Source organism: Botryllus schlosseri, chromosome 12, assembly GCF_051294905.1.
Source record: "Botryllus schlosseri isolate E-star chromosome 12, Bs_hap1, whole genome shotgun sequence".
NCBI lineage: Eukaryota > Metazoa > Chordata > Ascidiacea > Stolidobranchia > Styelidae > Botryllus > Botryllus schlosseri.
Genome location: NC_137247.1, coordinates 7,321,459 through 7,348,305, shown reverse-complemented (window position 1 = coordinate 7,348,305; position 26,847 = coordinate 7,321,459). Strand labels below are relative to the sequence as shown.

The 26,847-nt window shown below is 39.9% G+C and overlaps 3 protein-coding genes across 3 annotated transcripts in view; 2 read left to right on the top strand and 1 right to left on the bottom strand.

Annotated features, from left to right (window-relative positions):
- Nucleotides 1-26,847, top strand: part of LOC145451797 (baculoviral IAP repeat-containing protein 7-like) — a 186,829-nt gene that overhangs the window by 63,596 nt on the left and 96,386 nt on the right. The window lies entirely within an intron of this gene.
- On the top strand, nucleotides 9,670-17,517 carry LOC145451800 (baculoviral IAP repeat-containing protein 7-B-like). Its single transcript, XM_080330039.1, has 13 exons — nucleotides 9,670-9,856; nucleotides 10,448-10,513; nucleotides 10,578-10,734; nucleotides 11,184-11,367; nucleotides 11,422-11,449; nucleotides 13,203-13,270; nucleotides 13,336-13,418; nucleotides 14,328-14,513; nucleotides 14,576-14,871; nucleotides 14,942-15,041; nucleotides 15,493-15,621; nucleotides 15,690-15,808; nucleotides 16,671-17,517. Exons 1-13 carry the CDS (start codon nucleotides 9,772-9,774, stop codon nucleotides 16,862-16,864), a joined length of 1,695 nt encoding a protein of 564 aa, XP_080186165.1. The 5' UTR covers nucleotides 9,670-9,771; the 3' UTR covers nucleotides 16,865-17,517.
- On the bottom strand, nucleotides 18,644-26,769 carry LOC145451814 (uncharacterized). Its single transcript, XM_080330052.1, has 7 exons — nucleotides 22,632-26,769; nucleotides 21,447-22,553; nucleotides 21,220-21,385; nucleotides 20,110-20,296; nucleotides 19,978-20,047; nucleotides 19,214-19,277; nucleotides 18,644-18,797 (listed from the first exon to the last, which is right to left on the bottom strand). Exons 2-7 carry the CDS (start codon nucleotides 21,499-21,501, stop codon nucleotides 18,707-18,709), a joined length of 633 nt encoding a protein of 210 aa, XP_080186178.1. The 5' UTR covers nucleotides 21,502-22,553; nucleotides 22,632-26,769; the 3' UTR covers nucleotides 18,644-18,706.

Genomic DNA, 26,847 nt, shown 5'->3' with positions numbered 1-26,847 from the left:
CCCCTTTTTTTGTTGACAGGTCTTGGTATTTTGCAGTGCCTTTCTGAGATAACTGCCGCAGTGCTGTAAATGAGGTTGTTGATTGTCGTTAAGGGACATTGTGGTCTTTCTCCTTTTTTGTCATTTATTGCAGGTAGTATGGTTTCTGTCAAAATTTTGTTCGCTACTGCAATATCAGTTTTCAGTTTCTTTGTAATTTGTAGGTCAGGTAAATTCACTCTGTCATTTATATCCAATGTGGAGTTCATTCGGTCGATAATTTGGTTTTTGATCTCCAATTCTAATTCTGTGTCCATGTCATCAACGTTAGGTGATGTTGGTTCATTCGGGTGCCCGATGGTGTTTTGTGATTCTACCTCTGGGATGTTCAGGTCATCAAGTGGTTGTTGCGGATACAGGTCATCTTGGCCGAATTGAAGTTCTAGTGCCTCAGAGTTTTCTGTGTTTTTGTTACAAATTTCGCTCTCGATTTCTGCGAGTTCTTGTTCTGATAATTTTTTCATTACACAGCGTCTCATAGTTGCCAGGGTATTGGCAGTCATGGTTGGAGAGTTGTTTGTTCTCTCTTTCCATTTTTGAAAAGTTCCTTCGGTTACTCCTGCCGAGTTTTCAAGTTTGGCTAAGAAGTAACATCTCATTATTTCTTTATACTCTTCTTTACTCCATCTGTGTCTCTTCTTTTTTTCTTTTGCAGCAGAGCTGTTTTGTGAGCCACAGTTCGGTGTTGCACAGGCGCCATGTTGAGAAATATCTTCTCTTTGGTGTTCCTGTGTGGTCGGAGTTGACGAGTCCTCTGGGGTCATCCGCTTGGTCCCACGGCGGGTACGTCCAGGTGCGATATATCCAGATCGTTTCGCAGGCATCCACAGCAGTGATGCGTCAGTGCAGAAGTTAGGTTACGTTAAAGTAATTAATTAATTATTAATTAAAACTTAATACAACCAAATACTCCAATCTTAATATTATTATTATTATCATGTGTATCAACATTTTATATATACTAATATGGATTCCTAATAGTATCAGTGATTCTCTCACTCTGCAGTGGTTTATTAAAACATATTTATAAACTTATTCATTTAAAATATCAATAAATTTTGTGCCACTATAGCTTTGCTTAATACGGTAATACGGTACATCTTTTTTATATTTGAACCGATCTCCAAGCTTGTGTATATAGGTCTGGAAGAGAAGCTTCTAAGAACGAGTTCGGATGGCACCAGGTTCAAATTATGGACGAGTAATATAAACGTATAAACTATATCCGTCCCGCTATCATCATAAAATAGCAGAACAGAGTCACATTGCTATGATATTACTTTACTCTTAGTTTAGGACAACGTAAAACGACAGCTTGGTTCACTTCGTTTGCAGACAATTTATTTGTGTTATGACAATGGAGCCTCAGTAAAATGAACATTGCACAATCATTGAATAACAGGTTTCTCGCGTATCGCGAACAGTCCGAACATACACAAGATACAGCGATTTAGTCGCACCGATTACTTGACGACTTCGAAGTAACGGTTCAATTTTGCTCCCAGTGACGGGTCAATCTGTCAATCTGGATGATTTGCAAATCAGAGGTAACCACCCTCTTACCATATGCCCTTGGTTATTGAAATGCGCTATGATTGATACATCATTGGAAACAGCCCTCGGACGCGATCCATCACGTCAAATTGTCGATGCTATATTCAGAGATTATATTTTTGAGCAATACCCAAACAGAATGCTAATTTACACCGACAGATCTAAAAACAGCAACGGTGCTGGGTACTCCTTTTACATCCCCGATCGCAATATAAGAACATCAAAAGTATGTTCGAAACTCGTATCAATCTTCTCAATTGAGCTGAGAGCAATATTCGATGCACTGATATGGATTTCAGAAAATTCCATCGAACGAGTTGCTATTCTGAGTGGCTCTTTGAGTGCATTGCTATCGTTGAAAAACCATCTTGGTGAAAATAACTATATTACCAATCAAATATTAGAACTAACTCACCATCTCTTACATGACAGCCATAGAGATATTTCTTTTGTATGGATTCCAGGACACTGTGGTATAGAAGGGAATGAAGTCGCTGACCGACTTGCGAAAGAGGCTGCGGCCCATGACTTAGCTGACCATGACCAAAGTGTAGATCTTACTTCTAGCGACGCCAACTCATTGATTTTAAGTCGCTGTAGGCAAGACTGGAACCAACGTTTCATCGAAACCGCCTCTGGAGCACATTTCAAACAGTTCTGCCCTGACATATACACAAAACTACCTACTTTAACCACGCCACGCTGTGCCGAAACCACCATTTCCAGATTATGGACCGGACACTGTCGTCTCAACTCCCATCTTAGAAAAATTGGATGCTCCGATACCCCTGATTGTACCACATGCCATGTTGAAGAAACTGCAGAGCACGTTATTATCGAGTGTGCGAAGTACGCCAACGAAAGATGCCAGTTTAGAGCTGCCGTAATTGACTTGAGAGTACCTGATTATTTCAATGTCGTTAAAATTTGAGGTTCTTTCTGATTTGACGTGCATTCGGGCTCGACCGCCGAAAATTATATTTTCACCGGTTCGATTTTTCGGGGCTATTGCTTTTGTTGAAGTGCCTCGGATACGGATGGATTCGAATATCTCATACCTTCATAATTTCAATGAACTTGTCAACACATGCAACTTTTTAGTGCAACTTTTGTGAAAAATAAATGCAACTTTTTTACAGCAACTTTTATGAAAAATAGGTGTAAAATTTCCACGGATTTGACTGCAACAAAAACGTGCCTTAGTTATCACACACACTGATACCAGCTTAAAACGAATGGAAATCGGCTCGTTTTACGCTAAAAAAGATTGCCTGCTGATGAGTATGGTACTATTTCTTGTTTACGATCGATGCTGCCGCTAACCGAAACAGCACTGCGATATATAACGCGACCAACTCGAAAACTGCCACCTGCGCGTATGAAGCACGCCATAGACCCAGATGGTGGCGCCCGTGAGCAGAAAAGAAAATCGTCTAATGCAGTGCTCTTCCACCGGGGTTGTCGTACACCCTAGGGCAGTGGTTCTTAACCTGGGGGTAATTACCCCCAAAGGGGTAATTTACCAATTCTGGGGGGTAATTCGAATTGACATTTTTTATATGCTTATAACACTGCACTGAAGTATTTTCAAACGGAAATATGCGGGCTAACATATATTTTGCAAGCTTGTATATATTTCGTTTTACTTAACACACGTTGCCGGCTGTGTTATCATAGTAACCATTAGTGATTTTGAGTCACAGGGCCGAATGTAGTTAAGTACAGTGGTGCTACGTATAAGTCAAATTTATTTTGCAGTAGTGTGGATCATATATTGTTGCGCAATTCGCATGCTGACAGATTGGAAGACAACAAGGGGGCTTCTAAGTTTAGCTTTACACCTTTAATGCAGTAACATTATCGTAGAAATATAGTCGTTAGTATTGAAAGTGTAGTGGTGGTCTAGTCTAGTCAGTAAAATTAAGTCTGCGAAATCACCAAATTGTCTTCGAAGAGACGATTCTGGAACTTTTTGGGTTCGCCTTCAAAATTCCAATTGTTGTCATAATAATAGCATCGAACTTTCTGATTGAATTGCTTTCAACTTATTTCTGTGAGGTAGGTTTTCCAGCAATTGTATCTATAAAAACGAAATAAGATAATGTCTATACCTCCCCTTTGTCTAGATTTGACTACTGGATAACATGAAAACGGCATCAGCCTACCCATTGACTTGATTCTTTTAACATGCATTTCAGTGTACAAGTACATCATGACATCATCTTTGTGCTATTTTACAAATAATTGAGTGCAAGCTGTTACTTGATGATATCTTTTGAAAGGGGGTAATTGCATCCCATCATTTTCTTCTTGGGGGTAACGATATGAAAAAGGTTAAGAACCACTGCCCTAGGGTGTACCAGAATTTGCAAAGGGTGTACCACTCGGATGGGGTGTGCAGGGGTGTACCAGATCCGAATTACAATGAGCCGATGGCTAGCTATCACAAAGACAGGATTATGGGTCAGTACAGGTTGACGCACAGGTTAATGAGCAATATGGTACGATGTTATCTCAAGTGTAACACTTTACACCGCTTGATTGTGATGTCATAAGAAAATATTTCTCCTATTCATTTAGCCGTCGGCAATCGACCAATGGTTCCGTTTGGTTTTGGAAAGTATGCATAGTTAACAAACATGTGTTCAGCTAGTCATTTGTCTTTTAGTGATTTTCGAGGAAACCGCCGCGATAGCTCATACTTTTTTGAATCGGTACTTCCTACCCGACGTTAATAAATACCGCAATGCACATAAATGAAGTGACGTAGCCAGCCAGGGTCGAAACAGCTTCCATGTTGAAATCGAAACCCTTTTGTTTTAAAATGCCGATTTTCTGTCCAATATTTCGCCATACATTTGCAATTTAGTATTTTGTTATTAGTGATACAAATTAGCGACAATAGACTGTGTATAGCGGCATACGATCTGAGGTTACTGACATCTCTTGCAGCCCATGTGCTACTATCGACTATGTGTGGTGTGGTGTGGGGCAGGCCTGATACGCAGTAGGCTGGTGCGCCTGCTATCATGGCTGATCTGAATTACCGCTTCTGCAGCAGTAGCTTTACCTATACTCTCTCCCCAATACTGTTACATTTAGGTTGATTATCGTTCGTAATGTCATGCTGTTTTGGGGCTGACACGAAATAAATTCCAATTTGCGTGGCGGGCGGCCTAACTGACTGCGAATAGACTCTGTGACCAAATACTATTTTATTCAAATCCAAATTTTTTGACGGCAATAACTCCGCTTCTACTGGTTGGAATTGAACCAAATTTGAAGAACATCATTTTTATAGACAACCTAATACAGTGGTTCCCAACCTTTTTCATCTCGTGCCTCCCTTGGCCGAAATTTAAGCCAAAATTCCCCCCTTAGCAAAAATCTGCCATATGATTAAAAAAGGTCATTTTTACCGCGCAAACACCTGTTGACTGAGAGAATGAGACTACGGGCGGTACCGAGTGTTTGTTTCTAGCAGTGCTGTAACAACACTTTGTAGACCTCAAGAAACAATGGTCTTCGTCCCAAACAAACAAATTCTGGAAGGCTTGACTCAACAGAGCCCCACACTTCCATTTGTGTTTTTGGCTTACCATGCACCAATCGCTAATATAACTGCTGTGAAAAATCAGTATTCATAAATTTACTGGTCTCGCGACTTTTTGCTCAAGCTTGCGTATGCATTTGGCCAATACTATTGGTACTTTCATATATAGCAGGGTTGACCAGACTCGAGTCTGACTCGAGTCACCATTTTCTGATGACTCGACTTGACTCGAGTCATTTTTTCAAAATACGAAACGACTCGACTCGACTCGAGACAATCTGGGTATTGACTCGACTTGGACTCCAGTCATTGTGCATGACTCGAACCAAGCCATACGAGTCGAGACTATAAGACTGTCAAGACCGGCATTTCATTGTAATTTCGAAGAACAGTAAAGTGATCATCCTATTGGAATTTCGTCTATTGGTCCTGGTACTGGACAATGCGACAAGAAACTGCTCAAAGTGAGGAAAATTAGTATATCATAAATCCAAACCATTCAATATCACCAAACAGTGTTGACTTGAGTGTGACTTGGAATCGGACTCGAGTCATAATACCATGCCTCGGACTCGACTCTCTGCTCGGTGACTTGGACCCGGACTTGAATCAATAGTAAATTGAAAATGACTCGACTTGACTCGAGTCAAAACTATGAAAGTGAGATTGACTTGCGACTCTGAGCCTCGTGACTTATTGGTTACAGCCCTGATATATAACATACACGTGATCAGATTCCCTGCTGAGCTCGTTGAAATTTAGGACATCCATTACGTTTCGGCAACATTGCACCAAGTTTAACATGTCTTTTTAAAATAAAGCAAGGCTAGCGATCTCTTTGACTTGAATCGATGACATTGGAATATTTTGTCACTGTCCGAAAATGTTGACTTGAAAAGATAAGATAAATACTTTCACTAGAGGCCTTGTTGTTGTAGATTCGGCACGACATTTGCTCGATTAGGATATATTTGATTGAGAGACCGCCGCTGGCCTACAAAATTGTCTTGCGAACTGCAGCACATCTGAACTATTTTTTTAAAGCGGGGGGGGGGGGGGGGGATTTGTATGTGAAAAAGAGATTTCAAATAGCATTTGAACATACTTTCAGAAAACAAAAAACAGTCATAAGGAGCATACGTTTGAATATAACTGGTTGACACCATGACAGTTCGGACATGAACAATTTGGGAAATCCGTTACAATTCTAAAGTGAAATTCCTCCCTAAAAATTGCAAAATTCCCCCCAAGGGGGGAATTCCTCCCCGGTTGGGAACCACTGACCTAATACTTTCATGGAGTGAACAGAAAAATTTCACATTTTTCGTTATTTATTTTTATATTATAAATAGAAACTTTCTTCTTCCGTAGCCATGCGGCTACTGGTTGGAATTGAACCAAATTTGGTGTGTAGGCTTAAGTTTGGTAACCTAACAATTTTATCAAGTAGCCAGTACGATTTGAGAGAAAAGTCATTTTTGAAGACCCCAAATGGACAGGGGTGTACGAGTTTTGAGCAAACGTTAAAAGGGTGTATCACGTCGAAAAAGGTTGAAGAGCACTGGTCTAATGGACCTATTCCTTCTTGATTATTGATTACCACTGAAGCATCTTATTAGGCTACTGCCGCTACTCTAGTCCACACTAACATTGCAATTTGCAAAGCACCATGCTTATTTCTATCGCTATGTAAGCGCGTGCTATACATGAGTTAACGCTTTGTCTTGATCTCGCATCTCTTTCACAAAACACGATACACAGGTTCTTTGTGCAGGTTGTTTTTTATCTTGCTGTGGCCTTACTTATATAATATATATAGGACATACAGTTGATTGATTTCTGGGATTTTATCAGTTCTAACATTTCAAAGAAAATGTTCAATTCCCAGCATACCATAACATCTGATAGTGTTTGGATATTTGGCAGTTAACTTCAGCGCATTTAGTTGGCGTTAGAGTGGTCTCACTCCACGAGACAACATTCAGGCGGGCTGCATAGTTAAGGTACAATAATCCGGCATGTTGTCGCATATATTAGGCCTTGGGGTGCCCTGTTTACCGTGTTTTGGATCATCATCTACCGACTCAGTGAACGAAAATATGCACCGTTTAATGTGAAGAATATCAGAAATGTCCGAGGTTCGTGAGGCGGGTATTCCACCAGTGGTTCCCAACCTTTTTCATCTCGTGACCCCCTTGGCCGAAATTTGAGCCAACATTCCCCCTTAGGTGAAATCTGCCCGATGACTAAAAAAGGTCATTTTTACCGCGCAAACACCTGTTGACTGACGAATAAAACGGGCAGTAACGAGTGTTTGTTTCTAGCAGGGCTGTAACAACACTTTGTAGACCTCCGAAAACAATGGTCTTGGTCCTAATCAAACAAATAGTGGAAGGCTTGACTCAACAGACCCCCATACTTTCATTTATACATACAATTCACTGCAACATAAACACACGCATACACACATTCTTCCTGCAGCGAACTCAGTCCGGTTTCCCGTGATTCGTAGATGTGGCCGTGTTAATTCACGGTGAACGCAAAACTTATCCATTTGTGTTTTTGGCATACCATGCACCAATCGCTAATATAACTGCTGTGAAAAATAAGTATGCATAAATTTTCTGGTCTCGCGATTTTTCCCAAGTTTGCGTATGCATTTCGCCAATAATATTGGTACTTTCATATATAACAGGGTTAACCAGACTCGAGTCCGACTCGAGTCACCATTTTCTGGTGACTCGAATTGACTCGAGTCAAATTGTCAAAATACGGAAATAACTCGACTCGACTCAAGACAATCTGTGTATTGACTCGACTTGGACTCGAGTCATTGTGCATGACACTAACCATGCCATATGACTCGAGACTAAGACGGCCTATACCGACATTTCATTGTAATTACGTAAAACAGTAAAGTGACCACCCGATTGGAATTTCGTCTATTGGTCCTGGTACTTGAAAATGCGACAAGAAACTGCGCAAAGTGGGGAGAATTAGTATATTATAAATCCAAATCATTCAATATCACCAAACAGAATTATAAAAAGTGGGTTTAACAAAACTTCAACTGGAAACTGAACAGTCAACACAATGACTTGGACTCGGACTCGAGTCATAATACCATGACTCGGACTCGACCCTCTGCTCGGTGACTTGGAATCGGACTTGACTCAATGGTGAATTGAAAATGACTCGACTTGACTCGAGTCAAAACTATGAAAGTGAGATTGACTTGTTACTCGGAGCCCCGTGACTTGGTTACAGCCCTGCTATGTAACATATGATCAGATTTCCTGCTGGAGCTCATTGAAATTTATTACACCCTTTCCTTTTTGGCAATATTGCAGCAACTGTAACATGTCTTTTTTCGATCGGGTAGCTGTTCACCAAAAATAAAGCATGGGTAGCGATCTCTCACTTGAATCGATGTCATTGAAATATTTTGTTACTGTCTGAAAATGTTGACTTGAAAATATAAGATAAATACTTTCACTAGAGGCCTTGTTGTGATAGTTTCGGCACTATATTTGCTCGCTCAGGATATATTTGATTGAGAGGCCGTCGCTGGCCTACAGAATTGTCTTGTGAACTGCAGCACATCTGAACCAGTTAAAAAAACAAGGGGGATTTGTATGTGAAAAGAGATTTCAAATAGCATTTGAACATACCTCCAACACAAAATCAGCCATAAGGAGCATACGTTCGGAAATAACTGGTTGACTACATGACAGTTCGGACATGAATAATTTGGGAAATCCGTTACCATTCTAAAATGGAATTCCTCCTTAAAAATTGCAAAATTCCCCCTAAGGCGGGAATTCCCTTTCGGTTGGGAACCCCTGTCTTACACCGTCATGTTTGAGTATAGGCCTATCGCTGCAACAAGTCAGGATTTCTGATTCAAGAAATATGTGAGGCAACTGCGGATTCCAGGCAGGAAACTGGAAATATATATTGGTCGATAGGCCTACCGGCAAAACGACCTATGTATAATTGTATAGATAAGCATATTGGCGTGGAATTTCGGTAACATCCAAAATAGAAATTTCATAAGCTATTACCGACGTTGACTGTATTCATAAATCTATGCCGTCTCACGCTGTTTGAAACGACGTATAATGATTAACAGCATTCTCATTTTGTGATAATAAGAGCTATAACTACTAGGATATGCTGACGGTTCTTATGATGTTGATGTGTTTGCTACATTGTTCTGGTGGACCAGGGGTATCGCATAGGCTAGTATAGATATCTCACGTGACGATTGACGCATGATTCGCATGTGAATTTAAGACGGGGAAGTCAGTCGTCAGGTGAGGGAAAACGTGAATATCGGTTTCCATGTATGTACTTACGCCAGAAAGCTCTCATATGGTCGAACATTGATTTATGACCCGAGGAAATAAAACTCCAAATTAGGTTGCGCTTGCGGTTGCACACGTTAGTCAGAACTATATATTCTGCTGCTGCTGCTACTACTACAAATAATTTTGATTTAGTACGCCGATTTCATGCAACTAATTTTCCTGTTTTGCAGAAAATAAAATTCAAGCATCAGTATATTATTATTCTAAAAGCTGGTACGAAAGCTATTCGAAAAAGTGCGCCGTGAAATTGAATTCATGTTAAATGCAATGAATGATAACACCAGCCAATCACGTAACCATCATGGACCTTCAAACTCAGCGAGATTCTCAGATTCTAGGGGTAAGTTTGATGAATTACTGCCTGCAAAGATATTTTTGTATAGTTAACTAAAGCTCTAAACGTTGGGACATAACGCCGATATAGCTGAGATATTGGCCAGTTTGATGCCAATTAGACTGTCTATTACTGTCTTTCGGACAGACCGTTCTATTCAAAAATTAAACTGGTTACTTGGCAGTGGTTTAGTCTGCGAGATTCAACTATACGCTACTTGTAAAACTGTTTATTTTGACAATTTGTTTGATTTCCATTCATTCGTATGGCGAAATCTTTGGAACAAAGACAGCGAAAGAAAGCCAGTACAGGGCTGCCGCTCAAGTTTTTCAGTAGTTTGCCCGAGAAATCCACAAACAAAGTATAGTTACAAAGGATTCAATCCGAATTTCACCACTCAATGGTGTAATCTTATGTTGCCAGCTTATTTTTTGATCACCATAATATTTTTTACCCTAATTCGACGGATATAAATCCCCGACAATATGTCGCGCATTTCCTATATATGCGCCTATCATTTTCGAAATGCACACTATCTAGCTATCGCGTGATCAATGTAATGTGCATCGAAGATGAAACAAAATGTTTTCTATTCAGCTGCGAAACCTAGAGACGGCGATTTACGCGTAGGATGTTTAAGACTGGTACGTAAAGATCCGCCAGGTTAGTCGTGATACCAGCCCCGTCGAAAGTTGCGTTTGTTCAAGAAGATGCATCTGTGTTACAGGGCAAAGCTGTGTGTATATTGGGCCTGGAGACCACCGTAGTGAACAATATAGATTATCAACTTACTCTTGTTTTGGGAATGAAAATGTGAGCATCTTTGACTTAGCGAAATGGGGTTTCTATTACACCGGATACAAAGACAGGACGAAGTGTTTTAGGTAAAACGAGTGCCATAGATGATATGAGACACAGTTTTCTCACATATAGGCTAAAAATCATATAGTAGGTAACAGGTCAGTGATTTTTAACCTATTTCTGTTAACAAGGACCCCTAAATTAATCAAAAGCTACTTGACGGTTAAAAAAGTTCATCACTTTCGCTAGTAACCTGTGTTGAGCGCAAATAACGACATATCCTTTAAAGGACACTATAGTTTTATAGTTTTAGTTTCAACATTGACCCTTCACTGACCCCTTAATGCTGGCTGCGTATACCCCCAAGGGGTTAATAGACCCCAGGTTAACGGCCCCTGGCATAGGCCTATACAACGTTATACCCATACATAATAGTCTGGCACTCAGATTATCTTCTTGGTGAAGTAAATAACTTCATGCTGACTGGCACAGTATAAGTGGGCCTATTAGATCGTGTTTTCTACCTTACCAGCTGTGGAAGTGACGTGGAAAACTGGGAAGGAGATGTCTTCCCCGGTGACCCTAGATTTCACGAAAGGGACTGTCGACTGATTCGCGGTGAGGAGTCTCAGAACGTTACATCAGAACCAAATCATTTTCGAGAATTACTCAGGAATTCTACCCGCAATGCCCCGAAAGGCGAGACAAACGGACCGGTAGGTTTCATTTATGCGTTGAAATGAAGATAATTCATAATGTATTATTTTTAGAAACAAAGCCACATACTGGCACCTACGGGTAAGCATAATAGAGAGAGAATTGAAGATCTGTAACTACGTTAGGTAATATAAAGTACCGTAAATCGGACCTCCAGAGGTTTCACTTATTGCACTTTGTAGGCCTACTTGGATACATTGATAAGCATGGGAGTAGTTCATTTGCTATTTACAGAAAGAAGAGTACGCCTTTATATCAAATTTGCTATCTACAGAAAGAAGAGTACGCCTTTACAGTTAAATCTCTTGTATTCCCCACAACGCTAATATACGCAGGGCCAACGTCGCATCACGACTAAAATGGAGCATAGAAATACTATGACGCTGAGCTGAATTGAAATTTTGAATCGCTCCGCGCGATTTACGTCCAAATATCTCTCATCCGCAGTCGTACCTTCCATGTCATCAAACTACCACTTAGGTTTGCTAGCATCCTGGTTGCGTTTTGTGATATGACGATAAGGGGGCGCGAAATTTTTCACCATTATAAGGGGGGGGGGCATGTCCTAAGAAGTTTGATAACCACTGATCTATGAGGTACATACTTGATATCACAGCGGGATAGCTGCAACGAGATTGACGGGATTTCAGATTGGCCACTCCATTTTTAATTATTTCAGTGTTGTGCTTATGAGAATGATTCGGGCGTGTCTTAGGTATAGATTCGTTGTCTGTATGCGTACAATTCGGGTATTTATACTTTATCTAGACATAGTAGAAGCGTGTTCAACGCTAACCTGGTTATGATGCTGTCTGCATTGTGTGCCTTGGAACTGAACCAAAAGTGGAATTAGTAAATCTATGAACAGATTTAAATTTCAATCCTGTTCTAAGAATCGGGCCAACCGACTTTCATCTCTAGTTTTGACAAATTGGTTATTGAGGTCCGCAAGCATATGAAATCTCGCGTGTACGACATCATCAAAGCAATGTTTGGCTTGCTTTAAATAAGCACATATATTATATCCCTGTCCTCACTATATAATCAAATATCAATATTGAGTTTTGGTTTATAATCCTGATTTTATATAGTGCGGCCCGCGAATGGATTCAGATGTTGAATGCCCCCTGGATCAAACGGTTTGAATCAGGCGCGCGATCCCAATTGAGTTTACTACCCCTGACATAGAATTGAAGCTCATAACACTTTATTATGACGGTACGAGGTACGTGTTGAATGTGGACGGGTGGCTTTTCATATTTTATCATTTCAAAACATCAACTTCGACCTTGAGATGCTACACAAACAAATTGTTGAAATTTCGAATACCATTTTGGTGAGCCTTATTTAGTTTGAAACACATTGCACTTTCGAGATAAGGCGCATGAACACTGAGCTGCACAAGTGCACAGTGACAAAATCGCACAGCGAGAGCGAACACATGGTGATAAACGTGTTACTTAGGCCCTAAAGTACGTGGAAATGCAATTATAAGAAATCGTTATTCCAAAATTACGCTTAGCTGGAATGGAAGTCACAGTGAGAAAAGACGAGCGAAGATTTGGCAAAACAGACAGTATAGTTCTTGAGACCACACTATACCGTCTAGACAAGAACCTAATATGGTCCGCATCATGTAGTCTCAATGAAATCATCGGGAAAAGTTTAATGGTTGGAAAATTGTATTTGCGATCCTCGGAATCATTATAAGCATATTACCTTGAATTGAACAGAATGCAAATGTAATTCTCATATGATACGCATGCGTGGTTGCTCACCGCTGCGTATTATAAACCTGATATATGACACAATTTGCCATACAATAATTTTACAGCAAGTAGCACAAGACCGTCAAGTCATTCTAGTCAGACCATGTCAGCGATCAAAAAGACGTCACTACCCGTGAGTATACCCTTAGTAATGTGTATCATAGAATGACAGCATTTATGTAAATTTTTGTTCGACAGAAATTGAAAATGGCTCAGGTTTTAGATCAAGCACATAGAGAAATATTGCAAAACAGCAACCTTAACATGGAATCAGACAGAAGGTTAGTAATGTTTATGATTGTGTGCAGAGGTGGTCAGTAACGAAGTACTTCTACTTTTTGAAGTACTTGAAGTAGATTTTGCCTACTCACATTACGTATTAAGTAGTTATGATTTTAGACTACTTCTACTTGACAATTTCCAGTTTTGTAGGCAAAAATAAGCGTAGAATACCTACTTACTTACTTACTTGTGAACCACCACTCCTACTTCTACTTGAGTAGAAATTCAGGCGTTACTTCTACTTCTACTTGAGTAGCGACGGTGACTACTTTGACCACCTCTGATTGTGTGGCACTGCAAGCCATAATCAATATCCGTCCACAAAGGTCTAAGTTGTATAGCATATATTTCATATCAAGTTACGCAAAGACATGAAATGTAGGTACTGCATGAATAGTCACTCACGAAACATGTTTCATCCAAACGTAATAAAATATTGTCGATTGCGATGCTGAATCAAATAATAATAATTTACGCTCAATAACAATGCCAGAACGTTTAATGGTATCATTGCAGCAATAAGGTAACAATTAGTACCAGTTCACATTTGACCAACATTTACGCGCTGTCAGAGACCATCACCCCCAGTCACCGTTTTGTTGCCCCACCTAATCATAATAGGATTTTTCGGGTTGTAACAATCTTTTGTACTAATATGTATGGCTAATTAACCAATTGAAATCCAGACTACCGGCTTTCGATAACGAAGTAATTGAAAAGTTTTAATAAATGTTATACCGCGAAAGCAATCTTCAAGTTTTGTACCACGAACCAGATCTTTAAAATAACGAAAGACTTGCCTTAGCATTAAATAATTCGTAAATGAATGCCTCGCATTTACGGGCGACAAGACTAGATCATTGGTATTTATGAGATTCAATGGCTATTTTATTGTTCATTTGTTTTAGAAAAACTTTTGCCAAGTGGCCGACGTATCCATCTCCATATTTACCTCGGACGTTAGCGCAGGACGGCTTCTTTTATCTCGGCAATCTAGACAGAGTTCAATGCTTCTCTTGTTCCGGGGTTTTGCGGAATTGGGCTCCTACTGACGACGTACGAGATCAACATCAAACTCACTTCCCCTCTTGCAGGTATAATCGTACACAACATCCTATGATACGATAGAATCAACAACTGGTATACTATGCAACAGAATTCTCCAAGACATGGAGACAGGAAACATTGAAATGTCCGAAGAGGAACGCAGGCTTGTAGATAGCGCGGACCACCAAAGACTTGCCGCATTACTGCCAAGTGGCGATGTCTCCGAGCCGCCTAATCCATGCCCAGAAGAACAGACATATCTAGAGGAAATGTTGCCATGTTCCACTCCGATGAATCCACATATGACGTCACTTCACGCTCGAATGAATACATTCCGAGGCTGGCCCACAGGAAAAACGAAGGCAACGGTCGAGCAATTGGCGAAAGCTGGGATGTTTTACCTAGGTGAGGGATAGAAGGGATGCTTGTTTCGTTACGAAGTCAAGATTACATCTGAACATGTTCTTCAATTTAGGAGAATCGGACATGACGAAATGCTTTTATTGTAACGGCGGTCTGCAAAATTGGGATTACAACGACGAGCCTTGGACTGAACATGCAAAATGGTTTCCAGGGTAAGATATCCTTCTTGCACAGGCCATCGGCTGACAACTCCTCAAAATTGCGATAAATGTGCTTCACTATTATACCGATATTAATTTGATTGAACCTCCAAAATACTGCATTGCACAATTCAGTTCTGGCCAGAGCAGACTTTGTATTTTCCAAATCCATGTTACTCTTTCATATTTATTCATTTTTCCAATTACATCGACTTACAACCGGCTCGGCCTAATTTGAAGGTTTCCGCCTGATTCAGGTCGGATATGGATTTTTCTCAAATTGATAATACAAAACAAATTTGAATTTGCATGCGAACTTCGATTTGAATCTTAATTCCGGAACACGATTTTGATATAAAAATGTTATGTCTGTCGTCTGAAGGCTATCTATACTTTATGCGCCACTGGTATTGTAGCACCATGGCGATTTCAATGTTTGAATGACGATTCTCTTATGTATTAGATGTGAATTCGTTAACCAGAGAAAAGGTACAAGGTACGTGAAGCAGCTGGCTGATAGTCATCCAAACTTAAACAGACCCAAGATACGAAACGAAATCGCATTTCGAGACGTTCCCGATTTCGAAGATAGGTGAGATCTAAACAGTTATGGGATAAAATAGTTGAAAAAAAATTGTTCAAAATCATACTCTTTTTCAGAAATCCTTGTTTATCGTCTACATCTAGTCGCAATACAGGCGAAATCACCCGGCCTAAAAATACGGATGAAACCAACGCAGAACCGATGGCCACCGGAATAAATTTCCCTGGTCACCAAGGTAGTGTTTACAACCGCGTGATATTAACATACCTATGTCATACAGTATGCGACACCTACATTGTACGGTGTAGTATATAACAAGTTTTATGTTAAGATGATTGCGATGTGGTAGTAATTCAGGGTTGTAATGACTCGAGTCCGACTCGAGTCACGGTTTTCTGATGCCTCGACTTGACTCGAGTCATTTTCGCAAAATCCAGAAATGACTCGATTCGACTCGAGTCAATTTGTGTATTGACTCGACTTGGTCTCGAGTCATTGCGCAGGACTCGAGACGCAGACTTCGAAGACCGACAATCCATTGTAATTTCGAAGAATAGTTAAGTCCACACAATTGGGATCTCGACTATTGGTACTGGTACTTGAAATTGGCGACCACGAACTGCTAAAAGTGAGGAAAATTAGTATATTATAAATGCGAACTATTCGATATCATCAAACAGAGTTATAAAAGGTGGGTTTAACAAGTCATTCACAGGAATCTGAGCAGTCAACACAATGACTTGGACTCGACTCGAGTCATAATACTGTGACTCGAACTCGAGCCATGTCTCGCTGACTTGGACTCGGACTTGACTCGGTGGTGAATTGAAAATGACTCGACTTGACTCGAGTCAAAACTATAAAACTGAGATTATCGAAGTGCACCAATCGTAATAGGCGTAATATTATACATAGCAAAGCAACAACTCAAAATAACAGCCGAAATTGACGACCAATATGATCAATCTAATGGCCTGTTGTAATGGTCAATATTTTGATTCAAAGCAGATCCACTTGAAATATATTACATCGATTTATAATTTATATCATCCCTCCATGCATTTCGGTTTAAATAATATATTTTATACATTTTACAGATTCAAGTATTTTGAAAAGTTTCAGGGAGCTGCAAGAAACGCTGACCTGCAGAAAATGCCGCGACAAAAAATCGGACACGATGTTTCTGCCATGCGGTCACGTGGTTTGCTGCAGTGAATGCGCCGGCAACATTACAAAATGTCTCGCTTGTAAAACTACTGTCTGTGAATCAATGAAAATTTACCGCGCTTGAGAAGTTTTTGTGTTCGAATTCTGTATTTGCTACTTACTGTATTTATTCCTGCTTTTCTCTTTCAATCATGGGATGAACATTTTCTATTCCACAAAACTGAATTGATTTAGACCAATCCTGATGAAACTGTGTTTGATATCTTTGACTCATGGTTCTATGCATTTCTATTTTGTATTACGCAATTGCTTGCCTAGTGACCTTCCAAATTTTATGCATATTCCATCGTCTTGACGGCCCTAACGCCCTATACATGGCAAGCCTCGCGATCAATTTCAAAACTCACTGCCACATACCGTATAGTCGAGATTGCGTTTTATAGTATTTTATATTGCTTCTTCTCACAGTTGCGTTCGCCAAAGTACGCCTTTACCTTTCGGTATCAAGTGCAATACCCCATATCTGTCAATCTGTATATATTTAGATTATCCTATGACTTGAGGTCCTGTGAAATTTCATGCAGTATAATATTGTGATTTTTATTGACATTTAGTTTCCGATTCTTCGTGCAGGACTCGCGTCTCAACTGTTTTCATGTTATAGCCTATAATCGTATTCTCTTCACTCCTGGGGTGGTACGGACTGTCGCCTTCACTTCACTCCGAACGCTTACGACAATTTTCATATATAGATTACCTTTTGCATAAGTGTAGCACTTGCCAGTTTGGCTTACGCTTAATATAAAATTGAATTCAACGTTGATGTTTTAGAATTTAGAACAGTCAGTTTATAATATTATTTCTGTTGTTTTCCCTCCCGATCATTTGTTAATACATGTCTTAAGATCCTGATCCGAATACAAATGCGGTATATAACTCATTTACGCGCGATAACACGAATGTGGGTGAATGAATCAGTCACCAATCAGGAGCCCTCGTTTCACAGGTCATGTCGTCGCTGAACGGACGAATTTTTAACTGTTGAAGTGTAAGTATGGGATCGATGTTTTATGGATCTCTATCTCTCTTCCAAACAGGCAGCACCAGCAGACACTAGTCCATAAGACGGCGACAGAATATATATATATATATATATATATATGTATTTTATATTTTGTTTAATCGAGCCCCCCGCTCAATAAATATGAACGAAAATCAGAAAACAACACAACGAGTAGCATATATCATAATATATGGAAGTCGTTAACGATGATTCACATGGAGAATATTACCAGAAAACAGTGTGTCAGGCTGTGTAGCAGTTTCGACAGATCAACACGTAAAAGTGCAGTGTAAATAGCAAGAAAGGGGATATTTCTTTTCTTTGTTATCACGTAGTCTGCGATTCGCTTAAATCTCCATTGCATGGGTACGTACATTGGTTTTTACGAATTTCATTACAGCAGATTTCGTGTCATCGAGTATTTTGTTTGCAATATAGAATGACATGTGTTGGCAGATTTTTATGATTGTGATCATTTCATTTTGTGCTAATCTGTTATAAATATCATGGTTAGTACAATCGTTAGAAAAAGACGTTACACGCGAAACAATGACAAATTCACGCTAATGCAACACCAATAAGTTGTGAGAACAACTCCAAAGACAGTCAAATTCAGACTTATTACTGAGGGTTGATTTAGGCCTCTTCTCGTCGGATATCCCTTCGGACGGTGGTTTACAAAACGCAAAAACATATCTTCTGCAATAGACAGAGCGGGGCTCCGGACGGATCAACATAGAAATGCGGAGTGTCCACTACCAATACTTCGCGATGCATTGTTGACAAGCGTGTTTTCGGTATCCTCGAGCATGGCCTACTAAAAGTAGGCCATGCCTCGAGGTGTTAGTTAAAACATTGTGGGGAGTCCGGATTACCCTACAGCTACAAACAAGCTACGTTTTGCTATCGCATGCTTCTCGGAATGGAAGTTTGTCTTCTTGTTCTCTTTCTGTCAGATTCAGAATCTGGTGATGCATCAGATCTCCTGCGGCGCCTGTTAGGTAAAAGGACATTGGTTACTTAATTGCGTTCATGACTGTATGTAATTCTCGCCAACGTTAATTTCGTCAAACATAAAAATTATACTTGGTGTAAGAAACCACCCATTAACCTGGTAATTTTTGTGAATATGTGCGGTATAACGAAACTATATGATTGTGTGTTATATGCCGAATGCATATAGTGAGCAATGGTATAAAGAACTTCAAACTACACATTGGCGGTTTGATTATACTTTCAATTTCATATGCTGTTCTGGATTGGAGACTCTGCTGTCTGTACACTACAGTAACAAACCATGTTGTATTTCATCAGCACTCGACTGTGAAAACAGCCGCAATCATACATGACCAAATGAGCATTGACAATTTGAATTTTATCTTTCAAGATTAAAGGCCTTAACGCACTCACCGCAGGTTGATTTCGACGCCACAATACATCGCATAGGCGCCCCCATTATCCAAATCCGTCAACTCTGAAAAGCGATATTGAATATACGTAAATTAAATAATGATTGAGGATAACACAGGAGCTGGTTTGCATTCAAGCAATTTAGATCGAAATGTATCAAATTTGACGATTGTTCTCGACAACCGCCTATAATATAATATACTATCCTGTTGCTGCTGCCAATACGAGAATTGTAAAACAAATTACACATCATTACCCAGTCGACTGCTTGACATGTGATACTTGTGTACTGGGCGTGAAACGATACGAGCAAGCAGTTTATCACTTCTCGAAGACAGCTTCCAATGAATTCAGCAAATCCCAGTACATTACGAATAATGATGAGGAACACAAAAAAAATCGCCACGAAACTGAAGCCAGTACCAAATCAATATCAAACATGCTACATACAACAACTTGATTAAATAGGAACAAAATAAATGGAATTGAAAATTTGTTAGCGGTTGACGGAAGGAACATTTCGTGATGAAACAGTTCAATTTTGATCACCTCTGTTTTCATTGAATATAGTGCATATTCAATTTATTATTAATAATAGTAATAACGTCCAGTATAGCCCATACACTCTTATTGTACGAATTGACCCAGTAATTTTTGACTAGACACACGCTTTGTTACGTTACGACATTACGATATCTCCCGGTATTTTAACTAGTCACGACTCTGAGCAGTATTCTCGTTATCGGTCAATCAATGTGACATACCGTCATCTCCAGTTATGTCAATATCCTCGGTGACATCAACACAGTCATTGAATGCTTCAATGGAACTTCTCTGAAAAGGGATATTCATAAAGACGAATGTTAACTCGGTATGGGTAGCATGCACGTAAATACATTTGTCTTCTCGATTCCGTACTGAGAGTAAATCGATCTTCGTAAAGCTTCGAGTTCTTCTCTGGAAATCCGCAGGTGGTCCATGTTCCCACTTTCGTCGCTGTTTGCAAACACACAGCCATCAACGTGCCAGTCTTTGGACGCCGGGTTTTCAACATGTGCGATGTTCTCGATTGTACGACCGCAGCTGAACATTAATGAAATACGGTAATTCAAATTTATGGAGAAAAGTATCCAAACAACGGCTATGGCTTAGATGCCAGTGATATTATCAATAGGAAACATAAAAAGACATGTGTCGAAAGGCGCGGTCCGCATATCATATCGTGGTCTGGTCATCCCGAGCGCAAAAGAGTAGCCCTACATCTAGGGCTGCATTTAGTACAAAAATCAATTTAAAACAAACATATTTAAAACAAGGCCCTTGTTGAAAACATGTTTTTTTAAGCCATTACGTCACGAATATTCAATTGTGACGTCATAGTGGATTGACATTGACACTTGAAAATATAGAGAATATCTACGTACCATAGCTGTTGAACCGACTATTTTCAGGGTTCCAACCATACCATATCGTGTACGTCGGCTGTACACGGTGGTAATTGTCCGTAGGCTCATACATGTTTTTTGGAAAGTATTTACACAAATATGGCATGATTTTACAACTTGAAAAAAAAAAACATTTTTAAAGGGCCTCTGTTTAAAGGAATGCTTAAAACATGATTTAAACGAAGTGTTTTAAACAACCACTTGTTTTTAATGCAAACCTACCTGTACATCTACAGCGCCGAATTATCAATATGGTCTAGCCTAGCGTCATTGGTGGAACGAAAATTTTTAATAACTTCCCACCTCGGCCTGCCACAATTATGACTTGGTCGTTTTTAAATACGCGAGGATCGGGATGACGGCCACACCGGAAATTCCCGAAGTTCTAACACGACGTTCGGGGCTCTTCGTTTCAGCTGAGGAAATATTTACACCACTATTCGCTCCGCTTTCCCGGATTACAAAAAAAGATCTTAAGTATAGCGGGCCATCAAGGCAGGAAAAATTGCACTTTTTGGTGTGTAAAATAGGCTGACGCAATGGGTGACAGGGAGTACTGACCTGAAGCACTTTATCCAGCACTCTGTTCCAAAATAATGGAATCCGTTTGCCGCCCATTCGCATATCGCCCATTCATATATTCTTACGGGCATAAAGGTAAACGATGCAATACGATGAGTCGTTACTTCGGGATATGGGCAAAGCACGTAAACGTCAGTGTTAGCGGCTGAAACGCACGGATTTGTGATCGTCTCAGCGACTGAGCTCAACGTTCACAACTGACCCACCTTCAGGTAATTGAGGGATGATAACGGAGGGACTTGACGTTGGCCCAGACGACATCCTCAAACCGCTGGCTTGTTGTCAGGATATTCAGTGTTGCAGAAATTTCGTTGATCTTCAACGATGTATGTCAGTTATTTAATCGGTAATCGGTGCTTAGGAAAATGCTTCTAGAATAAAAATAAAGAATGTGTGGTGTTTCAAAACGTAGTCACGATTGGTGTAATATTCATATATTACAACTTTGACAATTCAGAGGTTCGCTTTCACAAACGAACCATAATCAGTTCTACTCGGTATATTGACGATATGCACCAATCTAACAATCAAACACGTATATACCGCTTTATGGGGTTTCAAGTATTTTATTCGTCCATGTATCATGGGAAAAACAACCATGAAATAAAGAATAAATAAATTCGGGACTGTGTTCACCTCGAATATAAATGAATATAAACGGATCGATACCAACCATTTACGGTGGCGGGAACACTAGGGCTAGAACTTTATAATTGCACCCTCGAATCGAGACAACAACTTCGCATAAGCGTTCCACCTGTAACGATGGTGGATGTTCTGTTCAATTGGTCATCAATCAATGACTTTGTTCAACAATGAACTTGGTATAATTAATCACGGCAGCGCAGGTATTGATCATTTCCGGGCTAACAATGGTGATACGACTCTTCCGTTTGTATTGTAAAGGCTAGCGATGACTGCGGAGTACGGCCAAGAAAATTTCGTTGATCGACAATTGCAAGAAAAATAATGTATGAGCAGGAAGATATAACTTTAAAAGCATAATAGGGGAAGAGTTTGCATTTAGTAATGATGGAGGTAAAGGCATTGTCAACCTATCTGCCAAGATTTGCTCAATATTTACAAAGCGAGTAACTAGAAACGTCATTACGATGCCGAACACCAAAACATTGCCACGAGTTACCCAAAGAAGACAAATCACACAGCTCAGTGCCATGTAACCTGGGGATCTCCCCGGTGTACGATAAGGTAAAATCTCGAATAGACAGGAAGCAGCAACCGCGCAGTCTCGCACACGCAAACCAACAAGATCGTTTTCTTATCTCTTGCCTACCAAACAACCAAAGTGTCCACTGCAAATATAGGATAGTGATGTACGTAAAGGTGCGACAACTGTTGCGAATTCGCATGGTCTTCCTTTAAATGCTCACCAGCACTTGAAAAACTGCTCCGCACTGCTTTGACGTCACATCAGCCTGATTTCAAACACCTTGTAGCCCAGTATCACTGCACAATAGGGCTGTTCAGACATGACTTTCTTGCCGGATTCCAGTCATTCACTGATTAAATTATCAGGTTACCCTAAAAAAACGCGGCACACCAAATTTGGTTCAATTCTAGCAAGTATAAGACTCCGCAGATCCAATTAATTTTAGCAAAAATTTAAAAAAAATCAAATTTTTCTGTCAACCCAATGAAGTTGTTGAGCTGTCTTCAAACACGATGCAAAATAAATTCGACTTGTTATTTGAGTTTTTCGTTGATAATTCTCGGATTATCCTTGATTGGTGATTGGTTATTTTTGAACAGGCCTGCTGCATAACATTAAACTTCGTCCTATAGTCTACATTTCATTGTGACAAAATAAATTGGTATTTTTGAATTTTAGTGTGGTAGCTTTTTTAAAACTCAAGATGTTCATATGCGGCTCGCGCATAAAGTAGGTCCACCCAACTCTGGTATGTAATGATGATACTACCCGTATGCTAAAGGGTATGGGGGTCGATATACTATGTTTCATCCATCATGCATAGTTGAGCTGTGGCATTAAAATGTGACAACAGTGTACAAATTCACGAAAGGGAAAGACCATACGAATTCGCTATAGTTATCGCACCTTTACGCGCACCGCTTCGGCATATTCGCAGTGGACACTTTGGTAAGGAACAGACCAGTAAATGCCATTGTTGGTTTTGTGCTCGTGCGTGTGCGAGACTGCGCGCCTGCTGCTTCCTGTCTATTCGGCATTTTACCTTATCATATACCGGGGAGTTCCCCCGGTTTCATGGCACTGAGCTGATTTCGGGGAATACTGGCGTCACACGAGAACATTGCAGACAAAAGTAAATCCGGCTACATAACGAGGTATATATAAGGAGGTGTTTCTACGATATACAAGGTTTTCAGCGGAGAGTCTCAGTACTTCAGTACTTTGCTGGGCTGAACTCAACTCAACTGAAAAGTATTTTCATCGACGTTCTGTAAAATTAGCGATTCGCAAGAAGCATATAGGATGGTTAACGGAGACCGGCGAATGTCATGGTGCAATAAAACGGTGTAATCTCCAAACTACATTTTGTAACCGTAACGCAGGCGGTATATTGTCGAATAGGTATGGTGATTTCAGTGATGAAAATGATGCAAATGTATGGAAAACCAGTCTTCTGCTAGACATAATATAAGTAGAATGAAGTCATTGTTGGAGGTATAGAACTTCAATATACGATTGAATAGTATATTCATATTGAAATGAACCCGAATATTTTCGGCTGATGATATTTCAAATATATATATGATTCTGATTTTGAATCTGTTCAGTGTTCATGTTCTGTTCAAGCATAACCGCACACACGGGGGTCTAACTAGAAAATCGAACGAGCAAGTAAAGCTAAACGATAATACTTATTTGAATACCTAATATTAAAACTTGCAGTAGAGTCTTTATGTAGCCTTGTCTGCGTCTGAAAATAGCTCTAACCAGGACTTGCGAATCAACAGCTTAGTGACGATTTAACTCGACCTAACAAGCTCCCCGCTCTCTGTCCGAAGGAACTGTAAGCTTAACTATTGCTCATACAACGGATAATCGGCTTCTATATCATGATTCTGTCTTGTAAATTTCTAGCACGTGATTAAAAAGTTTCTTGTCAAGTCTTGTTTCCTGACCCTTCCAAATGTAAGCATCGAGGTTTGCATTAGCTGTAGTGATTTTGGAATGGTAATCGACATGTACATTTATATAGCATTGCGAACGTGGATCAATGATAAAACACGTATGTCTACTGATAAAGCCAAATGTCCGGATAATACCAGAACAAATTAGGGAGTGCCAATATGAAACACGCTGAATACGATCCACAGATTCCACACGCATCTAATCCATTTGTGATGGTCAAGCGAACTTGGTCGTTGAAACATACGATTGTATTCAATATACTGCAATCAACTGCAACTCAAGTGACTGACGCCTAAAGCGGTACAGGCCCTAAAAATGATCCTCATAAATTGTCCTACATGAGATATCGTTGTGGGAAAGCGAATTTGCTCCACTCAAAACATCCGTCTGCCATAGCACTAGCTGTTGTGGCGACTACAGTTACTACAGCCACGTATTTACAAAAAACTGTCACAGCCGAACAAAAATCATCATTCTGAACATTGAATAGTATTAATCGGAATAATAAAGAATGCGTGCTAACATGCCCGAGAGTTTTTATTATCAAACAAGGCATCACCCACAGATCATAGAAATCTTGGATTATTATTGATCTCTATATCAGTGAAGGGTCACATTCCATCAGGACCGGGGAACGATCTAATTATTCTAATTCGATGGATTCAGGATCATCATTTGGCTTGACATATCTTTATGATTTCAAATATTCGCCCAAATCGTGGATTTTATAATATTTGTCGAATCGGCGAATCCCGCAAACTTGTGGATATTCGAAATTATCAACTAGCAGGTCATGGGGATTCGAAAGAAAATATTACTATATCCACATAAGATACCTAATTTAATTAGTTGTTGTTGTCCTCCCACTATCTCCATCGTTATCAGTTATATATACCATAGATACTGATCATCACTGATCACAGTCTTTATTCATTCCGTTGGACATCTTCAGACGCTTCTTTGTTCCGAGCTTCTTGATCGCTGCCGGTTCCATTGCGAATGTCGCATTATTAGTTAAATTAACGCCGAAGAAAACATGTTAAAGACTTGTATGTTTACCTTATTATATCCCTGGGAGATCCCCAGGTGACAGAATATATTATATGAATGGAGATAGGTCTGCGTGCAGAAAATACTTGAATCTGAACTAAATCAATGGAAATTGTTTCTTGACGATATATTTTAAGACGCAACGCACGCAGTCGGGAACTCGAGGCTCATGCTCTCACGAATATCACCTGGTTATCTGCATATATCTACCACAAACTATGGACATTTCAGCATCTCCAGTGCTCGCCAACTTGATGTCGACTTATGCACGAAACACGCTCGGCTAACTTTGCTACTTTTCGCCCACATACTCTCGACAAGGCTGGTCATAGTCAGTTACACAGTACTCGAACTGGTTTTGCCTAATTTCACTACATACCCAATAAGTTACGTTTTCAGATCACTTCATCTTCTGCTTTACGTTTTGCACTCACAACCACATACTTTTTATGCTTGCACTTTTTAAAAGTAGACACTTGTTCCGGGATTTGTTTACATCATCTTTGTGAGTGAAATTATCGCAGCAACCAGACGACATACCGTCGCGAAGATGCATCTTTAAATTTCAAAAGTATGCCACCCCGCCGCGTCACTATTAAAAGTATGCGTCAATTCAACCAAATATACTTATTAAAACTGTACTTACTAGAGTAATTTTCAGACCTTTCAATTAATACTACGACTAGAACTAGTTTTGAAGTGTCTTGGAAATAGCTACTTCTAATTGTAACTGAGTAGAAATTCGCGGTAGTACTTCTACTTCTACTTCGGTAGCCATGTTGAGGCTACATAAATCTTCTCAGGGTAGTGCTTACCTCACACCTACTCTTTCTAATACACATACTCTTCTTCCTCAGTATATCCTACGCTCAGCTAAAGGCATGTGCTTTATTCTTTCCTTCATAAATTTCTATTCAATATAAGCCCTATTTACATCAAATCTTAATTATCAAAGAAGTCACTCACATCTTACGTATTCCGCATCCCCTAGTCTAGTTGATTAGTAGCGCGCAGAATGTCTTACTGATTTTGTAATATTAATCGAAATAATTTTTGCAAATCGCCTCTACTATCCCCGCTGATTCGCCCTATAAGCTGTTTCATTTGTAGCAATCTGCTCTGCCCGACACACTTGTCCATCGAGACTCACTAAGAATACGCATTTCATTGAGACATTTCAAAGCTACATCCCGCGAGCAGGCTCATCTCGATACTGATGCCAAGACAGACGCCTCAAGTTCGGTGGGCGAGATGTCTAGCCTACGTTCCTCGTTACGTTACTGCTTTTGTCGAACGCTCTTTTGGGGGCGTGTAATCTAATAGTATCATCCATTGGGCAACATCGACGATGAGCATACGAGTTATCGAAAATGCATTGTCACCGTTCGGCGATACTGATCTTTTGTGTATTTATGTTTATA